We start from the raw sequence: 21,936 nt of genomic DNA, 5'->3' as shown, positions 1-21,936 counted from the left end.
ATGGAAGAGGTAAATTGCCAATTATTTCATGTAAAATAATGATTTTCTTTCAAAAATTGGCTTTAAGCTATGGATTCTGCTCCCTTTTGATAGCTCATAAGCTATTTTTCAGCATTTAAGCAGAAGGTTCAAGCTGGCTACAATCTATTAGAATATATTTTATTTTGGTTTTAAAATTGCACATGTAAAATTACTTTCTGTTACTATAAAATTGAATTTAATGTTACATAAATCTTGGTGTTTTAATTAAAAAAAGCTTGATTTCCTTTATTTTATTACTTTTTAAATATGTAAGTATAATTTACCCAGATTATTGTTAAAATGTCTCAAATATGTTTTTTTCAAGCAGTTTATAAGGTATGGAAAATATTACTGGTGATGTCAACAATTCTGTATTTTGATTCTCATCTTTTTCTCCATTAAAAGGCCCAGAAAATAAGCTTAGAAATAATAAGAAATTTGAAGCAGTTAAAATTTCCTATTACAGCCATATTAGCCAAAAAGAACTGCACTTGACCTGTGTGTGTGTGTGTGTGTGTGTGTGTGTGTGTGTGTGTGTGTGTGTGTTTGTTTTATGATTAATGCTTTGGGGTATAATATGGATTTTATTTTACTATTGAGAAAATTCTTACTAGCTTCTAATACCTAATTTCCATCTATCTCCCTAGAATATCCACATGACGTATTTTTATATTCTTACTTTCTTACTACTGATACTGTAATTTTATTGTAGTTTTGATAAACCTATTCTAAGAAGGTGGGGGGGGATCAAGTACAGTAAACTAATAAGGCCAGCACACAGGAGGCACTCAATAAATGCTGTTAGTGGACATAATATTTAACCGTACATTTTGCCCAGTGAGAAATCAGAGGATACATAAAATACAAGTATCAAAATGCATTTTGATGTCTCCATGCAGGGAAACACTTTTCTGACCATATATGAGTGAATAGCTATCAGGCAATTTGAGCCATCTACCAATCCATCTATATTTCTTTCTCCATATACATATGCAATAAGGTTGTTTTATACATTTAGGGAGAGCGGAAGCCAATAGCTCTGGTTCGAATAGAGTCATTTTATGATGCTAACAGTGATAATTAGTAATGTTAGCATTTGTCAGCAAGTGAGGGGGTCTCCACTAGCACATGTTGATACTGAAAAAGAACCCAAGCACGGGTATCGAAGTGCAAGAGGTTGCCATAATTTTTCTTCAGATGCCACTATGTTTGTAGCACAAGGAGTCAGTTAAGAACATTATGATTTTCAAAAGGAATTACTTCATAATTATATTATTGTCTTGGTCACTAGCAAAGTCAAAGTTGAATAAAGTAAAATAGTATGGCTAAAAAGAACTGAATTAATAAACTGCTTAATTTTGCCTACTTTCAAAAATTTGAACCAGAACATCAAATGAGATCACTTATTTCCAACCCATACCTCAACCCCATGAACGTATTATAAAGTTAGTTAATTAAGTGGGATACACAAGGGAGAACTTAATAATAAAGCTGACATTACAATAATTCAGGCACTACTTGAGAAACAAAAGCTATAAAAATTTAAACAAGAGCCAGGAGGATATGAAGAGAAAAAGATGGATGCCATCAATTAGGATTCACATCATCACATTCTTGAATTTATGGGAAACCTACCCATATGCTACTATAGCATTATTCATTGAAATTCTCTCCAGGGTATAAACAGCAGGCTTTGGAAATGCTATTTAAAGCTAACCAGTTTCTTTTTTTTTTTTTTTTTTAAATGATCCTTTAAAGGATTTTCCCTTAGACTGTAAATTGACTTAGGAGCTATTCCGTGTTCTCAAACATCAAGCTTAGACACATACATTATTTTCAGGTTCTTCTCAGACATTTTATATCTTCAAGGTTTTAATCAAAGTCATTTTCACAGCATTCATGAATCAGTAATTCAGAACAGTTTCCACCCTCTTCTGCTGCCACTGTCAGATAGTTCTAGGGTTCTAATCTTGTACCTCCACTCACTAGGTATCCGATTCTGGTAAAGCTATTTAAGTTTCTAAAATGAAGCATAATCTTGTCAGAAGTAAATGAGTTAGTATGTGTAAATTGCTCAGCATAGAATCTTGCACATATTACTACTCATATTAATCCAGGATTCAAATTCATCAATGGATCCTGAATATTTTCTGGATACATGCAGGTACTCTTAATACGGCTAAAAAGCGCTCTTGGCTGGGCCCCTGTGTAACCCTCTACCTTCATCCAGCACCATGTTATCATTTGTATCTCCTCACCGCAGCCGCACCAAATTATTTGTTCTTTAAATATCCTACGTTGTCAGAGGCCGCTGTGCTTTCGCTGTTCCATGACTACGCTTCTTTCGAGAAAGAGCTCCAGCCTCTCACCCTCCAGAAGCCTTTCACCACCCATCTGTGCTGAAATAGTCTACTATGCTGTCACCAAACCTTTTGTGTATCTTTATGATAGTACATGTCACTCATCTTGTATTTTTTATTTAAATTTTTATTTTCCTCCCACAAATATAGACTGAAACTTGTTTGAAGGCGAAGGCTGTTAGCTCTTATTTTTTATCTCCAGAGCCTGATAAGAGTATGGCACATATTACATGTCCCATACATGTTGGTTAAATGAGTGAATTGTACTGAGTAACTTGTGAGTATGAGACCTTTCTGCTAAGGAAGGACCTTTTCTTCTACATAACATCTGAAGAAATTGTCCTGAAAGTACAGTGAGTAGAAATTTAAAGTTAAACCAAATCAAACAGTTAATATTTAAATCAGATTTTTTTTTTTAGTATTACACTAGATGACCTTCTTTAGAAGCCCCAAATGAACACAAATGACTTATTTAGATTTAGCTCTACGCATTTATCTGAGAGTGCATTTCTAACTTAAAAATGCAATACTCAACAGTATCGTCCTTTAAAAGTTAGGTGAATTTTTTAAATCTGTGACAAAAAGCAAGATAATTGCAAAGGCTATTAACTTTTCCAGGCTGTGCAAAGAAACACAGCCTACATAAGACAATGATTCGACTGTCTTGTACCAAACTTTCCTTGGACTGTATCCTTAGCTTTATACCTAGACTAAGGTTTGACAAGTGGGCAGGGAAAAAAACAGAGAAAAAAACAAAACAGGGACAAATCTTTTGATATTTTCATATGGTTCTTATTGTGGATCTATGTTTTGTGATCATTATACTCTTCCCAATAATTTACTCTCTGGTTTAAAAAGTCCATAGTCTCCAGCAGGATTTGAAATGCTATTACTGATATAAACACTCAGGTCACAACTATTCTTTTTATTAATTAGTTTACTCATTCTCCCTAACCTGGGTTCCTTCTTACTTAAATACATGAGCACTTCTCCCTTTTTAGTTAGATATAATTGTAACAAAGAAGATCTTATGTGTGAATACTGTTCATCAGAACAACAGCAAAATATTCCTAAAATATTCAGAAAAACAACAGCAAAATATTCCTTCTGTCATAGAATCTGAAACCCAAGTAGCTTCTTTTTAAGGGAGTGAAAAACTGAGAAACTACGGCCTATTTCATGGTCTTAGAAAAAACACTTCATAATAATACACTGATAAGATTTAGTAGGAGGGTGGAATAGCTAACAGCATAGGCCTTTGAATAAAACACACTTCCGTTTCAAATTTTAGCTTAGCTTCTTACCAGCTACTGAAAATCGGGTAAATTTGTTAAACTCCTTTAGGAGTCTATTTTTTTATAGGTTAAATAACAAAAAAATACTTGTCTCATTGGATGTTGAAAGGTTTGAATGGAACAATTCCATGTAAAATATTTCGTCTCATTTCAAGCACTTTTTTAGGGCCTCAATAAATGCTAGCTATTATTATTATCCATAAGGAATTAGTATAATAAATTTACTTTTAATGAATTATTATACTAATACAGTATTTTAACAATGAGGGAAACAGATTTTTATTATATATTTGGACACTTTTTCATAAAGATGTATGGCAAAAGCAATCCCTTCTTTTCTTACAAAGAGAGCAGTAAGATGGATTTCTTTCTTTTTCTTTTCTTTTCTTTTCTTTTTTTTTTTTTTGAGAAAGAGTCTTTCTCTGTCGCCAGGCGCCAGACTGGAGTGCAGTGGTGCGATCTCGGCTCACTGCAACGCCCGTCTCCCAGGTTCAAGCGATTCTCCCGCCTCTGCCTTCTGAGTAGCTGGGACTACAGGTGTGCACCACCACGTCCAGCTAATTTTTGTATTTTTTAGTAGAGACGGGAGTTTCACCATGTTGGCCAGCATGGTCTCGATCTCCTGACGTTGTGATCCGCCCACCTCAGCCTCCGAAAGTGCTGGGGTTATAGGCGTGAGCCACCGTGCCTGGCCGTAAGATGGATTTCTAAGGCCAAAAAGAGTTCAGTGGTAAAGCTGGATTTAGAATGAATAAAAGAACTCAAAGCTGATGTTAGGTGACATTGAAACATCACTCCCTTCATCTCCCATTTCGGTTTTCAGCATGTTGAGGCTCTGGAATTAATGTGGGTTTCTGATTAAGCCCATGCATCTGTATTTAAACTTACAATGCATATGTCAGTAGTGTTCATCTCCTGACCACTGTTTTTATTGACCTGACATAACAGGCCAAAGCTTCATAATTTTAAACTAATTGTAAAATCATTTGTTCACGGTTTTATTCTCTTCCAAGTTTTCATTCAAATCATATGATGACGCCAGGACTCGTGAACAATTAGGCTAATTCTAGCCACAGAGACTCTGTGTAATAGGCTAAAGGGCCACATTTTGGCCACATTACTATTGTGGTAGAGTAAGGCATTTCACGAAAGCATTTAATGATAGTACCAAAACATTAACTGAAATGACTGTATGAGTATTGACATGAACAAAATCTCTCTGAAAAAGCTATTAAAAACTTGGGACACGTGGTTTTAAAATATCAGGTCAAATTAGAAGGATACTAAATTCACATCTTACGTGATATCCTTGTATGAAACTTACTTTCATCTCCTGTTTCAAATTCAAATTTCTGACTGTAGCCACTGTATCCTGTCACGGTTCTCAGGCGGATGTGAAATACGTACTTGGTGGCTGGCTTAAGACCTGTGATGATGACACTGGGGGCCTTGGACCTTGTGGAAGAGTAGGTCAGCTGCTCATGTTCCTGGGGGGACAGAAAAAGGAGAAAAAACCGAAATAGAGTTATTCTCCGTTTCCTTAGAAACATTCCAAAATTTAACTGAGGAATTTTGCTCTGAATAGAAAAAGTACTGATCACAAAGAAGTGTAAGCATGGTTTTCCATAATTTGGCATTTAGTTATCATTATGATGCATATGATATGGTCCTATTTGGAAATTTATTAAGAAAGATGATTAATCTTATATAAACTGCGCTTGTATTTTTGGTGATTTAGATTCCTGACCCAACTCTAAGAAATGGTGGTGGTGTGAGCACGTGTTTACACAGAATGCCAGCTGCACCTTGAGTAAAATGGGCACATCGGATCAGACCACACCAGCAGACTGCAAGGAGCACAGGTGGGAGAATTCAAGTACCCGCTACTCACTTCTACCCGCAGGTAGTGCCAAAATGCCGGCGCTATCCGTGGGTAGACCTGCAGGTGAAAGGAGAAACACATTAATTGTTTTTTAAAGCTTGAAATCTTTTATCCTGAAGTCAATTACTTTGTGCTGTAACTCAGTGATTCCCCAGCAGTGAAACACGAAGTTCAGTTCAATTTAGGAAAAGAAACGATGATTTTTTTCCCGTAAGGGAGAATTGACTCCTCCCCTAGATATTATAGTTTATTTTTAAACATACACTAGTCACATAGTGATTATGAGGTAGATTTAAAAATAAGATGCCCATGAAGAAGCACTGGAGACACAGAAAGGCATGAAAGACTTACCACACCTGCAGAATCAGAGGCAGGGGTTCAGGCCTGCTTCTCAGTCTCTTGCGTGAATTGCCAAATTATCTCACTTTACTAAATGGAAGTCAACTTGCCAGGGCATTCTGGATGATCTAGGCAGTCAGGGTGTGTCACATGGTGCCTCTTGCTGGCTACCTCAGAACAGGACAGTTCATTTTACCTGTCCACATAAGAGACTGTCCACTATATGCCGTGCTGGGGACAAATTAAACCCATACTCTTTTTGTATGGTGAATAACTTTACGATGATATTTTAATAGGGTATCTGAAAAAATGCATTTGTATAAACAAAAGCTACAGGACAAGCTAGGTTAACAGGTCCTCAAGTTAATTTCCACCATTCTTATAAGAAATCTAGAGATTTTCAGTGATGAAAAGTGACTTTCAAAGTCACCGGTTGAATCACTCATTTGATGCTTCAATTCTGTCTATAACATTCCCCTCAAAATTTCATTTGGTGTTTGCCTGAAAACCACTTTTATTTAGGAGACCTTCCTGGCTAACAAGCCAAATTATGAAAATGCACACATATGGTGAATATGTCACACTTCATGTATTTGCTGGTGATGCTTTAAGATTTCAAACTATGAAAATCATTTCTCTTAGGCTACTTTTCAGAAAAAAGGTCTTAAGGATCATTTTTAAACTTTATGATCTTACTTGTCAGAATTTTATATGATCTCTGGTTATTCTGTGCCAAGCTAAAGAATTGAATTTGCCATTTATACCCCAAACAATTAAACTGTTTATTAAACATAAAGTACAAAGAAAAAAATGAGTTAAGTATAGCAACATTTTAAATAAAAACAAAAGCCAAAAAACTGCAACTTATATTTATCTCTAGGTGATTTTAAGATTAGAAAGTAAATAAATATTTATCAACCTAGCATAAAATACAAGGAAATAAAGTCTATAAATCGCCAATGGCTACAATAATCCGTTAGGGGTTAAATTCAGGAGCTTGCTGATATCGAGGCCTTTATAGTTAGGTGGTTAAAACGCGTATTGTGGAGAAAAAAATATTTGTGAGCTATTAGGAAAAAAGATGTTGTTTCTGGCAGGAATTTCTAGAACATTTGGATTTTTCAATCTCATCATATACAAGAGGAGAATATGCTACTTTTCATAGAATTTCTACAACATAAGAATTATGATGTCTTTTGAACGCTGTTTCACAAGGTGAGATGATGACTGCGAGAAGAACTTTAAAGCAATGAAAAACAGCATTTAATCTCATTCCAAAAGAGAGAAGATATGGTTCAAAAGTTTACTCATAGAATGGCCCCAGGATAATTACACACATATCCTGGCTGCTTCCTCAAAATATAGCTAAACAGTGATTTCCTACTCAGTAAAGGACATTTTTGTGGTCACCTACAAAAGTGTACCTGTAGCTACATCCTTGTAATAAAAATTCAACAGTAGGAAGTGTACTTAAAAGGTTCTTCAGCCCGAATCACTCGCCACGGGTGAGTGCTGCTGCCTTGTCTTACGTCTTGGGGCTTGCTGGCATGATGAGGGAGAGGGCCCAGGAGGAAGCAGTCGTGAGAATTCCTCACAGTACACAACAGACTCCCCTCCTCCTGGTGTTTGTAAGCTCCTGGGAAACCAAGTTAGCTTTCATCTATGGTATGCGTAGGTAGGACACTATTGTCCCAGAAGTCTGGCCAGTTCCCTTTCTGCTGACATATCAACTCCAATTCAAAGGTGCTGTCACCAGGTAGAGACCAGGGTTTGCCACAGAGCCATTGAGGTTTTTTCTTCATCCTGGCAGGCTGAATTCTGAGTATGTCTGGATAGGGTACGTTAGCATGCTTTTCTGGAGTTTGTACTGTAATGGCTTTGCTAGCCGTATGACCTGTAAATCTTAAGTTTTGCTAGGTAACGCATTCCATTGCTCATAAAGTTCTGTTTTTCATCTTTGTTGAATCTGTGATTAAATTCCTCTTCTCATTTTTAATATTGTTTATTTTTATAATTTCTTTTTTTCAAGATCAAGCTTTCCAGAGGTTTGAACAAATTTTCGGCTTTTCCCTCTTTTTTTAATCTATTATATTTAATATCTGTTCTTACTATAAATGTTCTTTCTGCTTTCCACTTTCCTTGTGTTAGTTTTGTTCTTTTCTAACTTTTTACGTTTCATGCTTAACTCCTTCTCAGCACATTGTTTCAAATCGATTATTTAAGTGTACAAATTTCGCGCTAAGTGCTGCCACAGTTATACTTCGTACATTTTCATATGCTTTGTTAATCAGTTCTAAGTACTTATTAATATCCAAAAAATATGATTAAAAATTATTTGTGGCAGATCCAGTACTATTACTTGGAAATTTTTATGCGTTAAGACGTGATATCAAAGTGGCATAAAGAGAGCCTCCAAAGGCATAGTCCCATGGGCTGCAAAGCGCCCTGAACCGTGAACAGTGCAGTGGGTGCTCACTGGCTGAGGGCACTGTCAATCTTGTGCACTAACACTTGTTGGCTGAAAGTGAAACAGCTTGCTACACGACCTCTCCTTGGCTGAGCACAGAAAATTGCACTAATTGTGGAAAATGTCATTGTGAAGAAATGAACTTTAACATATTTTTAGTTACATCATTTTCTAAAATAAAATATATATATATAATTCCTGTTTGACATATTTGTATCCAAATTAAAAAAAAATAGTTCTGAACCAAATAGTGTGAACATAGAGCACGGTCAAACAGGGCAGGCAGATACCGTTCCCTAGAGAAGTTAACTTCCACTTACGGTTCTCTTCCCATGGGAAGATCCTGGCGCTTGCCCTAGGCACTGCTCCTTCCAAGATGCTGAGAATCAAGGCGTTTATGGGAATCTTATTGTCACATTGAACCTTTCATTTACCTGAAATACTGATCTTAGCTTATCTCCACAGGTGTCAACTTTGCATGATAAGTAAAAGTGATCCTTTTACTAGAGTCTGGAACTCATTAGCATTCAATCTAAAAACTAAGTGAAAAGAAATCGGCTCAGGTGTTTAGACCTGTGGCTATGTCTTTCTACAGTCAGAGATAACAGGGCCTGTATCAATAGAATACAGCATGGAGAGAATTCTACGTTTGAGTTCTCCTGTCTTGAACATTATCTTGATTCTGCTTCCATTATGTACCTTGGCAAATTACCTTCAAGGTTTTGATTTACTCCTCTAGAAGACTCATTCATTTTACAGACATTCATTGAATCTCATGGTATGTACAAGGATCTAGGGCACTCTGTTAGGTGTAGCTTATGTAATCACCAAAGTTCTACCCAGCAATTCAATTCTACCATTTTTTTTTTAAAATCAGAAGTGCAGGTTCTTTCCCTTGTGCTGTGAGTCACTGTCATCACTGCTCATCTCCCTCTCTCAGGTTTACCATTCCTGCTTATGGGAATAGATTCAACAGGCCAGCACCATGGTCATCTTTTAGCTAGTTTGTTTTCTCTGAAAGTCTTTGGGCCTATTGGGATTTCTAAAAGGTGTCATCTCTTTGGTTTATTTTTAAATTTTAAATTAATCGGCTTAAATATATCATAAAATTATATTCTAAATTATTCTCTAGACATATATATCTAAAGATATAACAGCAATCATAATAACAATAATTTATGTAGAGCATTACAATTTACAAGGTGTTTTCATACATGTTTAAAATCTAATCCTCATAAAAGTCTTGTGAAATAAGAGCTGGCAATATTTTTGTCTCCATTTATCTATGATGAAACTAGTTCAGAAGAAAGAAAGAATAAGTAAATTAGCAAAACAAGTCACACAACTTGTCAGTGGCTTCCATCCAAGTTGTGCTTTTCCCACTAGACCCCATTTACACAAATATGTCTATGAATTAGATGGAGCCAAAGTCATTTTTTTCACATTTTATGTTCTTAACCACTATACACTAGAATTAGCTTTAACACAGCTTAGGGACCACATAGTAATGATTTGTTGGCTAATCATTACACTATGTTTATTTGAACAACTAGTTCCTCAACTGGAAGAAAAAATTCTCAACACCAAGTGTTCAAATACGTATTTCAAAAGTAAAATTCTTTTCTTTTCTTTTTTTTTTTGAGACGGAGTTTCGCTCTTGTTACCCAGGCTGGAGTGCAATGGCGTGATCTCGGCTCACCGCAACCTCCGCCTCCCGGGTTCAGGCAATTCTCCTGCCTCAGCCTCCTGAGTAGCTGGGATTACAGGCACGCGCCACCATGCCCAGCTAATTTTTTGTAGTTTTAGTAGAGACGGGGTTTCACCATGTTGACCAGGATGGTCTCGATCTCTTGACCTCGTGATCCACCCGCCTCGGCCTCCCAAAGTGCTGGGATTACAGGCTTGAGCCACTGCGCCCAGTCTAGTTTCTACTAAGGTTAACAAATCCATGCATTCTGCATTTATTTTTATTTTCTATTGATTTTATGTCATATAGGCAGATATTAAGTAATATAGAAAGCATAGAAATCACCCAATCTTACATGGAATATACAGTGTTCTTGTTCAGACCTGGGAATAGAATTTGTTTAGTAAAGTCCAAGAGATTCTTTTAGAAGTTTTGATGTAAAAAGGTAATTTCCTGGCTTCAAGCCCTACCAACTGGAAAAAATCAGGAATAGGTACAAGTGCTAATAACATGTAGTACTCTACTACCAAATCTTTTTTTTTTTTCCTGCAATGTCTTAAGACAGTGGTAAAGCTTTTGTTCCACTGGCTAGAGGACTGAAGTTATAGATTGCCTGAGAAATAAAATAATATCAAAAATGGATATTAAGGGTTCTGTTAGAAGTCATCTAAGTCATTTATATCCTTTCTCTCTCTCCATTTCTGTGTTTCACTTCCTCAACCTGCCTCTCTGTCACAATCACTAACATATGCAACTCACATTCGTCAAACTGTGGAGATGTTTCCATGATAATCCTCTCAAAAATAAACAAATTAAAACCACATTTAGAACCTGATTTATTATCTGCTGAAGGATATTTTGCCTGGATAAATCAAGAATTGCAGGGCCTAGAAACCTCAAGAATGAAAGGCTATCGAAAAATCTTATTGCCTAAACTACGGCATTAGCAAAGCTGAAAGTCTTTTGCCTGAATGAAAAAAAGATATTTCACATGGCCCTGAGAAAAGAGAAGTTTGAATACTAGATTTGGCCGGTATTTAAGGATTACTTTCCAAAGGAAATAGACACTGAACCCGGTGAACTTTATTTTACTGGTCCTTTTAAAAATGAGTTCCACCTGGGTACACATAGTCATCATATTCTGGCTGAAAGAGTCCTTAATATTTTTCATCTCTACTTTGATGTTGCAGTCTTTTGATTACTAATGTGGATTCTCAGTCTTTGTGGAGCAAGCATAAATATATTTATTTTTGGAAAGGGCAGACTTCTGTATATTAAATTCGTGAACATTCTGATATGTTCTTCATTCTCTCTCTCTCTGTTTTGTTTCTTTGAGGTAGTCTTGCTCTATCACCCAGGCTAGAGTGCAGTGGTGCAATCCCTGCCTCCAGGGTTCAAGGGATTCTTCTGCCTCAGCCTCCCAAGTAACTGGGACTTGTGGCACACGCCACCATGCTCGGCTAATTTTTGTATTTTTAGTCGAAATGAGTTTTCACCATATTGGCCAGGCTGGTCTTGAACACCTGCCCTCAAGTGATCTGCCCACCTTAACCTCCCAAAGTGCTGGGATTACAGCGCAGACCGCTTCAGACTCTTTGAGCATTTAATTAGAATAAATAAGTCCCTGAATATCATTAACAACTCTAAGTCCACTCCAGTTCAAGATTTACAAAATTGAGTACCAGAATGAGTTACATGTTAACCCAGGAACTGAGTCACAGCACTTCTGTAAGACAGGAATAATGGTAAAAGAGCTTATAGTCACAAAGCCGTCTATCTCTGTTCTCATTTCTAAGTTTCCTTGATTCATCCAAAGTTTTAATCTACTCCTTTTTTAAAGCTCATTGGAGAAAATCTTTTTGTACTCTAGCCAAATCATAAAATACAGAAAAGTGTTATTGGCAAATCATAACTTATTTATCTTACAAAACTTAAAAAAAAGGTTTTTAATAAATATATGTAGAAAATATCTCCTAAATATTGAATAAAATAAATCATGATTTTCTTTCTGCTAGTTAGGAATGTTCACTTAGGAACTCTGAGATAATTAAAAAGTTTTAGAATTAATCAAGAGAAGTCAGTTACATAGCCAACATACAATTATTAATGGTTTTCCTGTATACTACCAATGACAAGTTACAATTACATTTTAAATGTTTTAGTCACTATAGCAACAGAAACCTTATAATATCTAAATATATCACAAAAAAGTATGTAAGACCTACATAACACCAGCTATAATATTTTACTGTGAGAACCAAAAAGAAAATTTCTTATGTATTTTTTGTCTTAATTGAAATGCTCTAGCACAATATTGCAGAGTAATAGTAAAAGCAGAAACCTTTTCTTTTCTTCTTTAATTGAACAGCTTCTAATTGTGTTATGGTTAAATATAGTTACGTCTGACTTACATTTTTGGCAGATGTGTAGTTGAGGACTTTTTCTTCTTACATTCTAGTTTTGTTTGTCAGTATTTTGTTTTTAAAATGTGAAATGAATTCTGGATTTTATAAAACAATTTGTCTGTTACAAAGTGAATTGTATGTTTTCACCTCAATAAAGTATATATTTAGGCAGAACTATCTTTGCATTCCTAAGATAAACGCTTCCTGCTAACACTTATTCATATTATAATTTTATTTTAATTTTAAATTCAATCTAATATTTCAGGCTAAAATTTTAAAGCATATATTTATAAGTTATCCCGGCTTACAGTTTTCTTTTTCTTTTCAATCTTGCAATATTTGGGTTATGCTTTATTTAGAGAATGGATTGTGAAAGTTTCCACATATTAATGTTCTGGAATAGCTTATACAAATGGGAATTATCTGTTTTTTGAAAACTTAATTAAAATGGACTATGTTGGTAGTAGATACTTGATTATCATTTAAAATATTTTATTCTATATTCAGATCTTACTCAGTTTTAATCATTATCAGAAATTATTATATTTGTTTTATATTTATTGACATAAATTTACATCTAGTCTTATTAAAAATATCTTCCATAAATAAATAGATAAATAACATTTCCTATTATTCCTAGGCAAGCTCGTTTGTTTGATCAGTCTTTTAAAAACACTGGCTTTTGATTTTCAAATCAAGTATCAGTGATTCCATTTTATTAATTTTTTATTTTATGTTGTACTTGCTCATTCCTTCTATTTACTTTGTTTTTCTGCATTGGTCATATTTCAGTTTTAGGTATGTGAGGATCTCAATGTCTTTCATTTTATATAGTTTATAATTTGACTATTATGCTTTAATATATTACTTAAGATAACATTAAAATTTTTTAAATAAATAGATTGGAGGTGGGGCAGGGGTTATTTTTAAAAATTTTCTCTGATTTGGATCGGGGGAAGATGGCCGACTAGGAACAGCTCAGGATTGCAGCTCCCAGTGAAAGTGCAGAGAGTGAGTGGACGCCGCATTTCCAGAGGGATTTTTATTGTCCACAGACTAGGAGACTCCCAGGCAGAGGAGCCCCAAGGTTCGCCAGCGCGGCTGTTTCGGTCCGCGCGGCTGCTTTGCCCACGCCCAGGTGCGGCGGTTCTCCGTACAAAAGACACTGGTCCGGGTGCCCTCTTAGCTGGCAATTGGAGCCCTGAGACGGCAGAGTCGCCCATTGATCTGAAATAGTGAGCCAGGCCAGGAGATTCCTAGGCAAAAAAACCGCCAGGAATCTCAGTACCGCTGTTTCAGCTGGCTCAGTGAGTCGTGGCACGGGAGATCCCGGCCCCTTTTCAACAGGCGACTGGAACACATGGGAGACAGTCGATGGTTCAACAACAACAACAAAAGAGACTCTGAGTCAGGGAGCCAGGTGATCAGGCTCGGCTGGTCCCACCCCCTGCCCAACAACAACAACAACAACAACAAAATAACCAGTAGTTGAAAACTCTCTGGGTTGAGAGTTTTCACAGCAAGCACAGCTGAACCCGGCACTGTCCGGCTCTGTGAAGGAGGGGCATCTGCCATTACTGAGACACTCAACCACTACGGAGGCAGTCTGACCATCGCTGATGCAGCCCACCGTTGCTGAGGCAACCCGCCTCTACAGAGAGAGTCCGCCATAACAGAGGCGGGCCACCATTGCCGAGGCAGTTCTAACTACACCCATATAAACAGGACTGCAGGGAAGATCACACGGCAGCTGGGCAGAGCCCACAGCAGCTCAGCAAAGCCTCTGCAGGCAGACAGTGACTAGGCTGCCTCCTCACTGGGCAGAGCAGCCCTGAAAGAAAAAAAAAAGGCAGCAGCACAACAGGAACTAATAAATAAAGCCCTAACTTCCTGGGATAGAGCACCTGGGGAAAAAAAAAAAAAAGGCAGTTTATGAGTTCTGCTGCAGCAGACCTAAACGTACCTGCCCAGCAACTCTGAATGAACAACGGGGCTCAGAGCTCAGGACCAGAGCTCCAATAAAGGACAGGCTGTCTCCTCAAGCAGCTCCCTGACCCCCGTATATCCAAAGAGTCACCTCATAAAGGAGAGAACAGACTGACATTTGGCGGGCATCCTACTGGGACAAAGATAGCAGAAGAGGAAACTGGTAGCAACCCTTACTGTTCTACAGCTGCTGCAGGTGATCCCCCAGCAAGCAGGGCCTGGAGTGGACCTCAGCAGTCCTACAGCAGAGGAACGAGACTGTTATAAGGAAAGCTAAGAAAAAGAAGTAACTTCAGCATCCACAATCTGGAAGTTCACTCAGAGACCCAATCTGAAAGTCAGTAACTACAAACACAACAGGTGGATAAACCCACAAAGATGGGAAGAAACCAGCGCAGAAAGGATGAAAACACCCGAAACCAGAACACCTCTCCTCCTAAAAGGGATCACAAGTCCACACCAGCAAGGGAATAAGGCTGGATGGAGAAGGCATGTGATGAAATGAAAGAATCAGACTTCAGAAGGTGGGTAAAAAGAAACTACAGTGAGCTAAAAGAACATGTTTTAACCTAATGCAAAGAAACTAAGAACCTTGAGAAAAGATTTGACGAAATGCTAATGAGAATGGACAACATAGAGAGGAATGTGAGTGAATTGATGGAGCTGGAAAACACAACATGAGAACTTCGCGAAGCGTGCACAAGTTTCAACAGCCGAATTGACCAAGCAGAAGAAAGGGTATCAGAGGTCGAAGATCAACTGAATGAAATAAAATGAGAAGGAAAGAATAGAGAAAAAAGGGTAAAAAGGAATGAACAAAGTCTCCAAGAAATGTGGGGCTATGTGAAAAGACCTAATCTACGTTTGATAGGTGTACCTGAATGTGACGAAGATAATGATTCCAAGCAGGAAAATACTCTTCAGGATATTATCCAGGAAAACTTCCCCAACCTAGCAAGGCAGGGCAAAATTCAAGTCCAGGAAATACAGAGAACACCACAAAGATATTCCTCACGAAGAGCAACCCCAAGGCATATAATCATCAGTTTCACCAGGGTTGAAATGAAGGAGAAAATGCTAAGGGCAGCCAGAGAGAAAGGTCGGGTCACCCACAAAGGGAAGCCCATCAGACTCACAGCAGATCTCTCAGCAGAAACCCTACAAGCCAGAAGAGAGTGGAGGCCAATATTCAACATCCTTAAAGAAAAGAACTTTCAACTCAGAATCTCCTATCCAGCCAAACTAAGCTTCATAAGTGAAGGAAAAATAAAATCCTTTGCCAACAAGCAAGTACTCAGAGATTTATTGACCACCAGACCTGCTTTACAAGAGCTCCTGAAAGACGCTCTACACATATAAAGGAACAACCAGTACCAGCCACTCCAAAAACATGTCAAATGGTAAAGATAATCAACACAATCAAGAATCTGCATCAACTAACGAAAAAAACAGCCAGCTAGCATCAAAATGGCAGTATCAAATTCACACATAACAATATTATCCCTAAATGTAAATGGACTAAATGCCACAATCAAAAGACACAGACTGGCAAATTGGATAAAAAGACAAAACCCATCGGTGTGCTGTATCCAGGAAACCCATCTCACATGCAAGGATACACAAAGGCTCAAAATAAAGGGATGGAGGAAGATTTACCAAGCAAATGGAGAGCAAAAAAAAAGCAGGAGTTGCAATTCTCATCTCTGATAAAATAGACTTTAAAGGAACAAAGATCAGAAGAGACAAAGAAGGACATTACATAATGGTAAAATGATCAATGCAACAAGAAGAGCTAATGATCCTAAATATATATACGCCCAATACAGGAGCACCCAGATCCATAAGGCAAGTTTTTAATGACCTACACAGAGACTGAGACTCCCACACAATTATAGTGGGAGACTTTAACACTCCACTGTCAATACTAGACAGATCAACGAGACAGAAAATTAACAAGGATATCCAGGACATGAACTCAGACCTGGAACAAGAAAACCTAATAGACATTTACAGAACTCTCTACTCCAAATCCACAGAATATACATTCTTCTCAGCCCCACATCACACCTACTCTAAAATTGACCACATAATTGGAAATATATCACTCCTCAGCAAATGCAAAAGAACGGAAATCATAACAAACAGTCTCTCAGACCACAGTGCAATCGAGTTAGAACTCAGAATACAGAAACTAACCCAGAACTGCACAGCTTCATGGAAACTGAACGACTGGCTCTTGAATGTTGACTGGATAAACAATGAAATGAAGGCAGAAATAAAGATGTCCTTCAAAACCAACGAGAATGAAGACACAACATACCAGAATCTCTGGGACAATTTAAAGCAGTCTCTAGAGGAAAATATATAGCAATAAGTGCCCACATGAGAAGCAAGGAGAGATCTAAAATTGAAACCCTAGCATCAAAATGGAAAAAGCTAGAGGAGTAAGATTAAAAAAACTCAAAGTCTAGCAGAAGACAAGAAATAGCTAAGATCAGAGCAGAACTGAAGGAGATAGAGACACAAAAAACCCTTCAAAAAATCAATAAATCCAGGAGCTGGTTTTTCGAAAAGATCAACAAAATAGACAGACCACTAGCCAGATTAATAAAAAAGGAAAGAGAGAATAACCAAATTGATGCAATAAAAAATGATAAAGGGGATATCACCACAGATTCCACAGAAATTCAAACCATCATCAGAGATTATTACAAACAACTCTATGCACATAAACTAGTAAACCTGGAAGAAATGGATAAATTCCTGGACACTTGCCTCCTCCCAAGACTAAACCAGGAAGAAGTTGAAACCCTGAATAGACCCATAACAAGGTCTGAAGTTGAGGCAGCAATTAAGAGCCTACCACCCAAAAAAAGCCCAGGTCCAAATGGGTTCACAGCCGAATTCTACCAGACATACAAAGAGGAGCTGGTATCATTCCTTCTGAAACTATTCCAAATAATCCAAAACGAGGGAATCCTTCCCAAATCATTTTATGAGACAAACATCATCCTGATACCAAAACCCGGCAGAGACTCAACCAGAAAAGAAAGCTTCAGACCAATATCCATGATGAACACAGATGCAAAAATCTTCAATAAAATACAAGCAAGCCGATTGCAATAGCACATCAAAAAGCTTATCCACCATGATCAAGTAGGCTTCATCCCAGGGATGCAAAGCTGGTTCAAAATACGCAAGTCTATAAACGTAATTCACCACATAAACAGAACCAAAGACAAAAACCATATGATTATCTCAATTGATGCAGAGAAGGCTTTGACAAAATTCAACAGCCCTTTATGCTAAAAACCCTCAATAAACTAGGTATTGACAGAACATATCTCAAAATAATAAAAGCTATTTATGACAAACCAATAGCCAATATCACACTGAATGGGCAAAAACTGGAAGCATTCCCCTTGAAATCTGGCACTAGACAAGGATGCCCTCTCTCACCACTCCTATTCAGTATAGTACTGGAAGTTCTAGCCAGAGAAATCAGGCAAGAAAAAGAAAGTGTATACAAATAGGAAAGGAGGAAGTCTAATTGTCTCTATTTGCAGACGACATGATTGTATATCTAGAAGACCCCATTGTCTCAGCCCAAAACCTCCTGAAACTGATAAGCAAATTCAGCAAAGTCTCAGGATACAAAATCAATGTGCAAAAATCACATGCATTCCTATACACCAATAACAGACTTAAAGAGAGCCAAATCAAGAACAAACTGCCATTCACAATTGCCACAAAGAGAATAAATACCTAGGAAAACAACTAACAAGGAACGTAAAGGGCCTCTTCAAGGAGAACTACAAGCCACTGCTCAATGAAATAAGAGAGGACACAAACAGATGGAGAAACATTCCATGGTCATGGTTAGGAAGAATCAATATCATCAAAATGGCCATACTGCCCAAAGTAATTTACAGATTCAATGCTATTTCCATCAAGCTACCAATGACCTTCTTCACAGAACTGGAAAAAAGCCACCTTAAACTTCATATGGAACCAAAAGAGAGCCCGCAAAGCCAAGTCAATTCTAAGCAAAAAGAACAAAAGCAGGAGGCATCACACTACCGGACTTTAAACTACACTACAAGGCTATGGTAATCAAAACAGCATGGTGCTGGTACCAAAACAGAGATATAGACCAATGGAACAGAACACAGGCCTTGGAGGCAACACAACATATCTACAACCATGTGATCTTTGACAAACCTGAAAAAAACAAGCAATGGGGAAAGGATTCCCTGTTTAATAAATGGTGTTGGGAAAACTGGCTAGCCACGTGCAGAAAGCAGAAATTGGACCCCTTCCTGACGCCTTACACTAAAATTAACTCCAGATGGATTAAAGACTTAAATATAAGACCTAACACCATAAAAACCCTAGAAGAAAATCTAGGCAATACCATTCAGGGCATAGGCATAGGCAAGGTCTTCATGACCAAAACACCAAAAGCATTGACAACAAAAGCCAAAATAGACAAATGGGACCTAATCAAACTCCACAGCTTCTGCACGGCAAAAGAAACAGTCATTACAGTGAATCGGCAACCAACAGAATCAGAAAAAATTTTTGCAGTTTACCCGTCTGACAAAGGGCTGATATCCAGAATTTACAAAGAACTAAAGCAGATCTACAAGAAATGAACAAATAAGCCCATTCAAAAGTGGGCAAAGGATATGAACAGACACTTTACAAAAGAAGACATACATCAGGCCAACAAACATATGAAAAAATGCTCATCATCACTGATTATTAGAGAAATGCAAATCAAAACTACACTGAGATACCATCTCACGCCAGTTAGAATGGTGATCATTAAAAAATCTGGAGACAACAGATGCTGGAGAGGATATGGAGAAATAGGAACACTTTTACACTGTTGGTGGGAGTGTAAATTAGTTCAACCATTGTGGAAGACAGTGTGGCGATTCCTCAAGGACCTAGAAATAGAAATTCCATTTGACCCAGCAATCCCATTACTGGGTATATATCCAAAGGATTATAAATTTTTCTAATATAAGGTCACATGCATACAAATGTTCACTGCAGCACTGTTTACAATAGCAAAGACCTGGAACCAACCCAAATGCCCATCGATGATAGACTGGACAGGGAAAATGTGGTACATATACACCATGGAATATTATGCAGCCATCAAAAATGATGAGTTCGTGTCCTTTGCAGGGACATGGATGAACCTGGAAACCATCATTCTCAGCAAACTGACACAAGAGCAGAAAGTCAAACACCACATGTTCTCACTCATAGGCGGGTGTTGAACAATGAGAACACATGGACACAGGGAGGGGAGCACTACACACTGGAGTCTGTTGGTGGGAAATGGGGGAGGGGCGGGGGGTGGCCAGGTGGGGCCAGACAGCATGGGGAGAAATGCCAGATATAGGTGAAGGGGAGGAAGGCAGCAAATCACACTGCAACTATCTTCCATGTTCTTCACATGTACCCCAAAACCTAAAATGCAATTAAAAAAAAATTATCTGATTTTCTTAATGGTTTGCAAATAATTTTTTTTGCTACAGGTAATTTGTTAAAATGTTTTTGTCCTGATATAAGATCAATACGTATGAATGCTTTTAAGTGTTTAAAAATAATTAGTAAAATTTCAGAATTTTAGGAGCAATATGCTATATCAATTGAGGGAATGAAACTCTTTAGAAAATTCTTCATTAGTAAGTGTCTGAGGTTGTTTTATAATTTTCTAGCATGTTTCTCAGTTTTGCCTTATATTTCCAACAGATTAAAATTTTCCAAGGAAGTATAAGACTGGCATTTTCATATTTTAAAGGTATTACACAGTAAGGAAATTAGGCATCTTAAATAAAATAATCTTTAAATTCTTTGATTCTAACCAGCATTTAGCACTTAATTTTATACCATTTGTTCCCCTCCTCTACTTATTGAATGTGTGTCCATATATATCCTCAGGAAGACTGCAATTTCCTGAAAAATGTAGTCTACATGTCCCTAAAAAGGCAAAAAAAAAAAAAAAAAAACCCAAAATGAAACAAAGGAGTGGTGGATGCACAGTCAATATTTAGTAATGTCAGTTGGTTGATATCCACAAAGCAATCTCTAAACCATTTAACATAAGATCTACCTACTGCAGCTCTGGTCACATATCATTGGGAACTGAACTAAAATTGCACCTTCAACATAGGGACACACATTAGGATAGCTTTCAGCTCACACTTATTCTCCTATAACCAGATCTAACTCCAATCTACTAGCAGGGTAAGATGGAGCTGGCTAATTGTCCCAGAAACAAGAGCAAGCTAGAATGACTATAGAATTATTCTCCTAAGTAATTGAACCCACGATGAGAAACTACAGACAAAGAAACTTCATTGAAGTTGAATAACCTTAGCTTTTCTGATTCCTGCCTTTCCAAGGCTGGGAAGTTCCACTGTGCCTTGGATTCTGTATTTTGGCAACATTAAATAGTAGTGGCAGTTGGGTTCTGTTGTTGGCAACCTAGAGAGTTGCTTTCTTTTCTCACATTCATTGAAATGCACAAGGAGGAATTTCTAATGGTGAGGGGCAAGTAGAAAGGGTTAAGAAGTTCCTTGGTGGTGTAAGCAAGTGGGTAGGGTGTTCTAAAATGTTTTTCTCAGGTAAAAATTAGCCACCACTCTTGCAAAACTGCAAAATATGTATAAGTAAGAAAAATGTAGAAGTAGTTATTACATGCACACAACTACTTTTTGACTGCATTTCTGGAGAAGTATCATTAAGTTTTCTGCTACTATAATTTACTACAATCAACTCCTGATTATTCCCAGGAATCCAAAATTACAGATAACCCAAATCACTTTGAAATGCATTCATGACTACTTTCATATATTCCTTCCAATGTGTACCTTGTTTCACCTAAAATGAATGCATTCCTGAACATTAAATATTGAACAGTAGTAGGAGATGGCACAGAACTACACTGATGATAGAGGAACCCTGATGTGAAATAAAGTATTTGTAATTGATTTTCATAAAACAGATAACTTATATGTAGACAACGAACTGCTTGAAATATTGGTTATGTTTACTGTTAGAGGAAATGGCGTAAGTATTAAAGTATGACCTTTAGAAAATACTGGTGCTGGAATAAGACCAATAGATTCCTAGTGAATAGATCCTATGAAAATTGGAAAGGTTAAGGTATATCAAAGGGCCAAGCTTGTTGTAAGATAAGCCAAAATAATATGTAAAACTGTTTTACAGGATCCAGAAGGTGTGTAATGTAGCACTGTTTCTTTCTTTTAAGAGTAACTATCAATGATAGGCTTGTGCCTTAAGGTCACCTGCAAGTGCTATGACAAATTCGAAAAAGTTTTGTGTTTTCTTCCTTCTTAACCTTTATATTCCAACTGCTTAATACGGTACGGCTAGCATATTGCAGGCTCTCATCATATAGTATCCAACTGATTAAATTAAAAAATTAATGAATTAACAGCTCTATAATTTTAG

General features: G+C 37.3%; 1 protein-coding gene and 1 long non-coding RNA gene across 4 annotated transcripts in view; one reads left to right on the top strand and one right to left on the bottom strand.

The window, feature by feature from the left end:
* The window catches only part of EPHA6 (EPH receptor A6), a 970,705-nt gene that overhangs the window by 295,382 nt on the left and 653,387 nt on the right, over positions 1-21,936 (bottom strand). For all 3 annotated transcript variants that reach the window (XM_032277212.1, XM_032277213.1, XM_032277214.1), the window contains one exon: positions 5,001-5,163. In XM_032277212.1, coding sequence (XP_032133103.1) covers positions 5,001-5,163 — 163 coding nt within the window. The remainder of the gene's footprint in view (positions 1-5,000; positions 5,164-21,936) is intronic.
* Positions 1-21,936, top strand: part of LOC116551014 — a 334,562-nt gene that overhangs the window by 233,448 nt on the left and 79,178 nt on the right. The gene's annotated exons all lie outside the window — the stretch shown is intronic.

This window comes from Sapajus apella, unplaced genomic scaffold, assembly GCF_009761245.1.
Source record: "Sapajus apella isolate SASKATOON/1434 unplaced genomic scaffold, GSC_monkey_1.0 scaffold8, whole genome shotgun sequence".
Classification (NCBI taxonomy): Eukaryota; Metazoa; Chordata; class Mammalia; order Primates; family Cebidae; genus Sapajus; species Sapajus apella.
The sequence above is the reverse complement of the archived record's forward strand: the minus strand, read 5'-3'. Positions and strand labels throughout refer to the sequence as shown.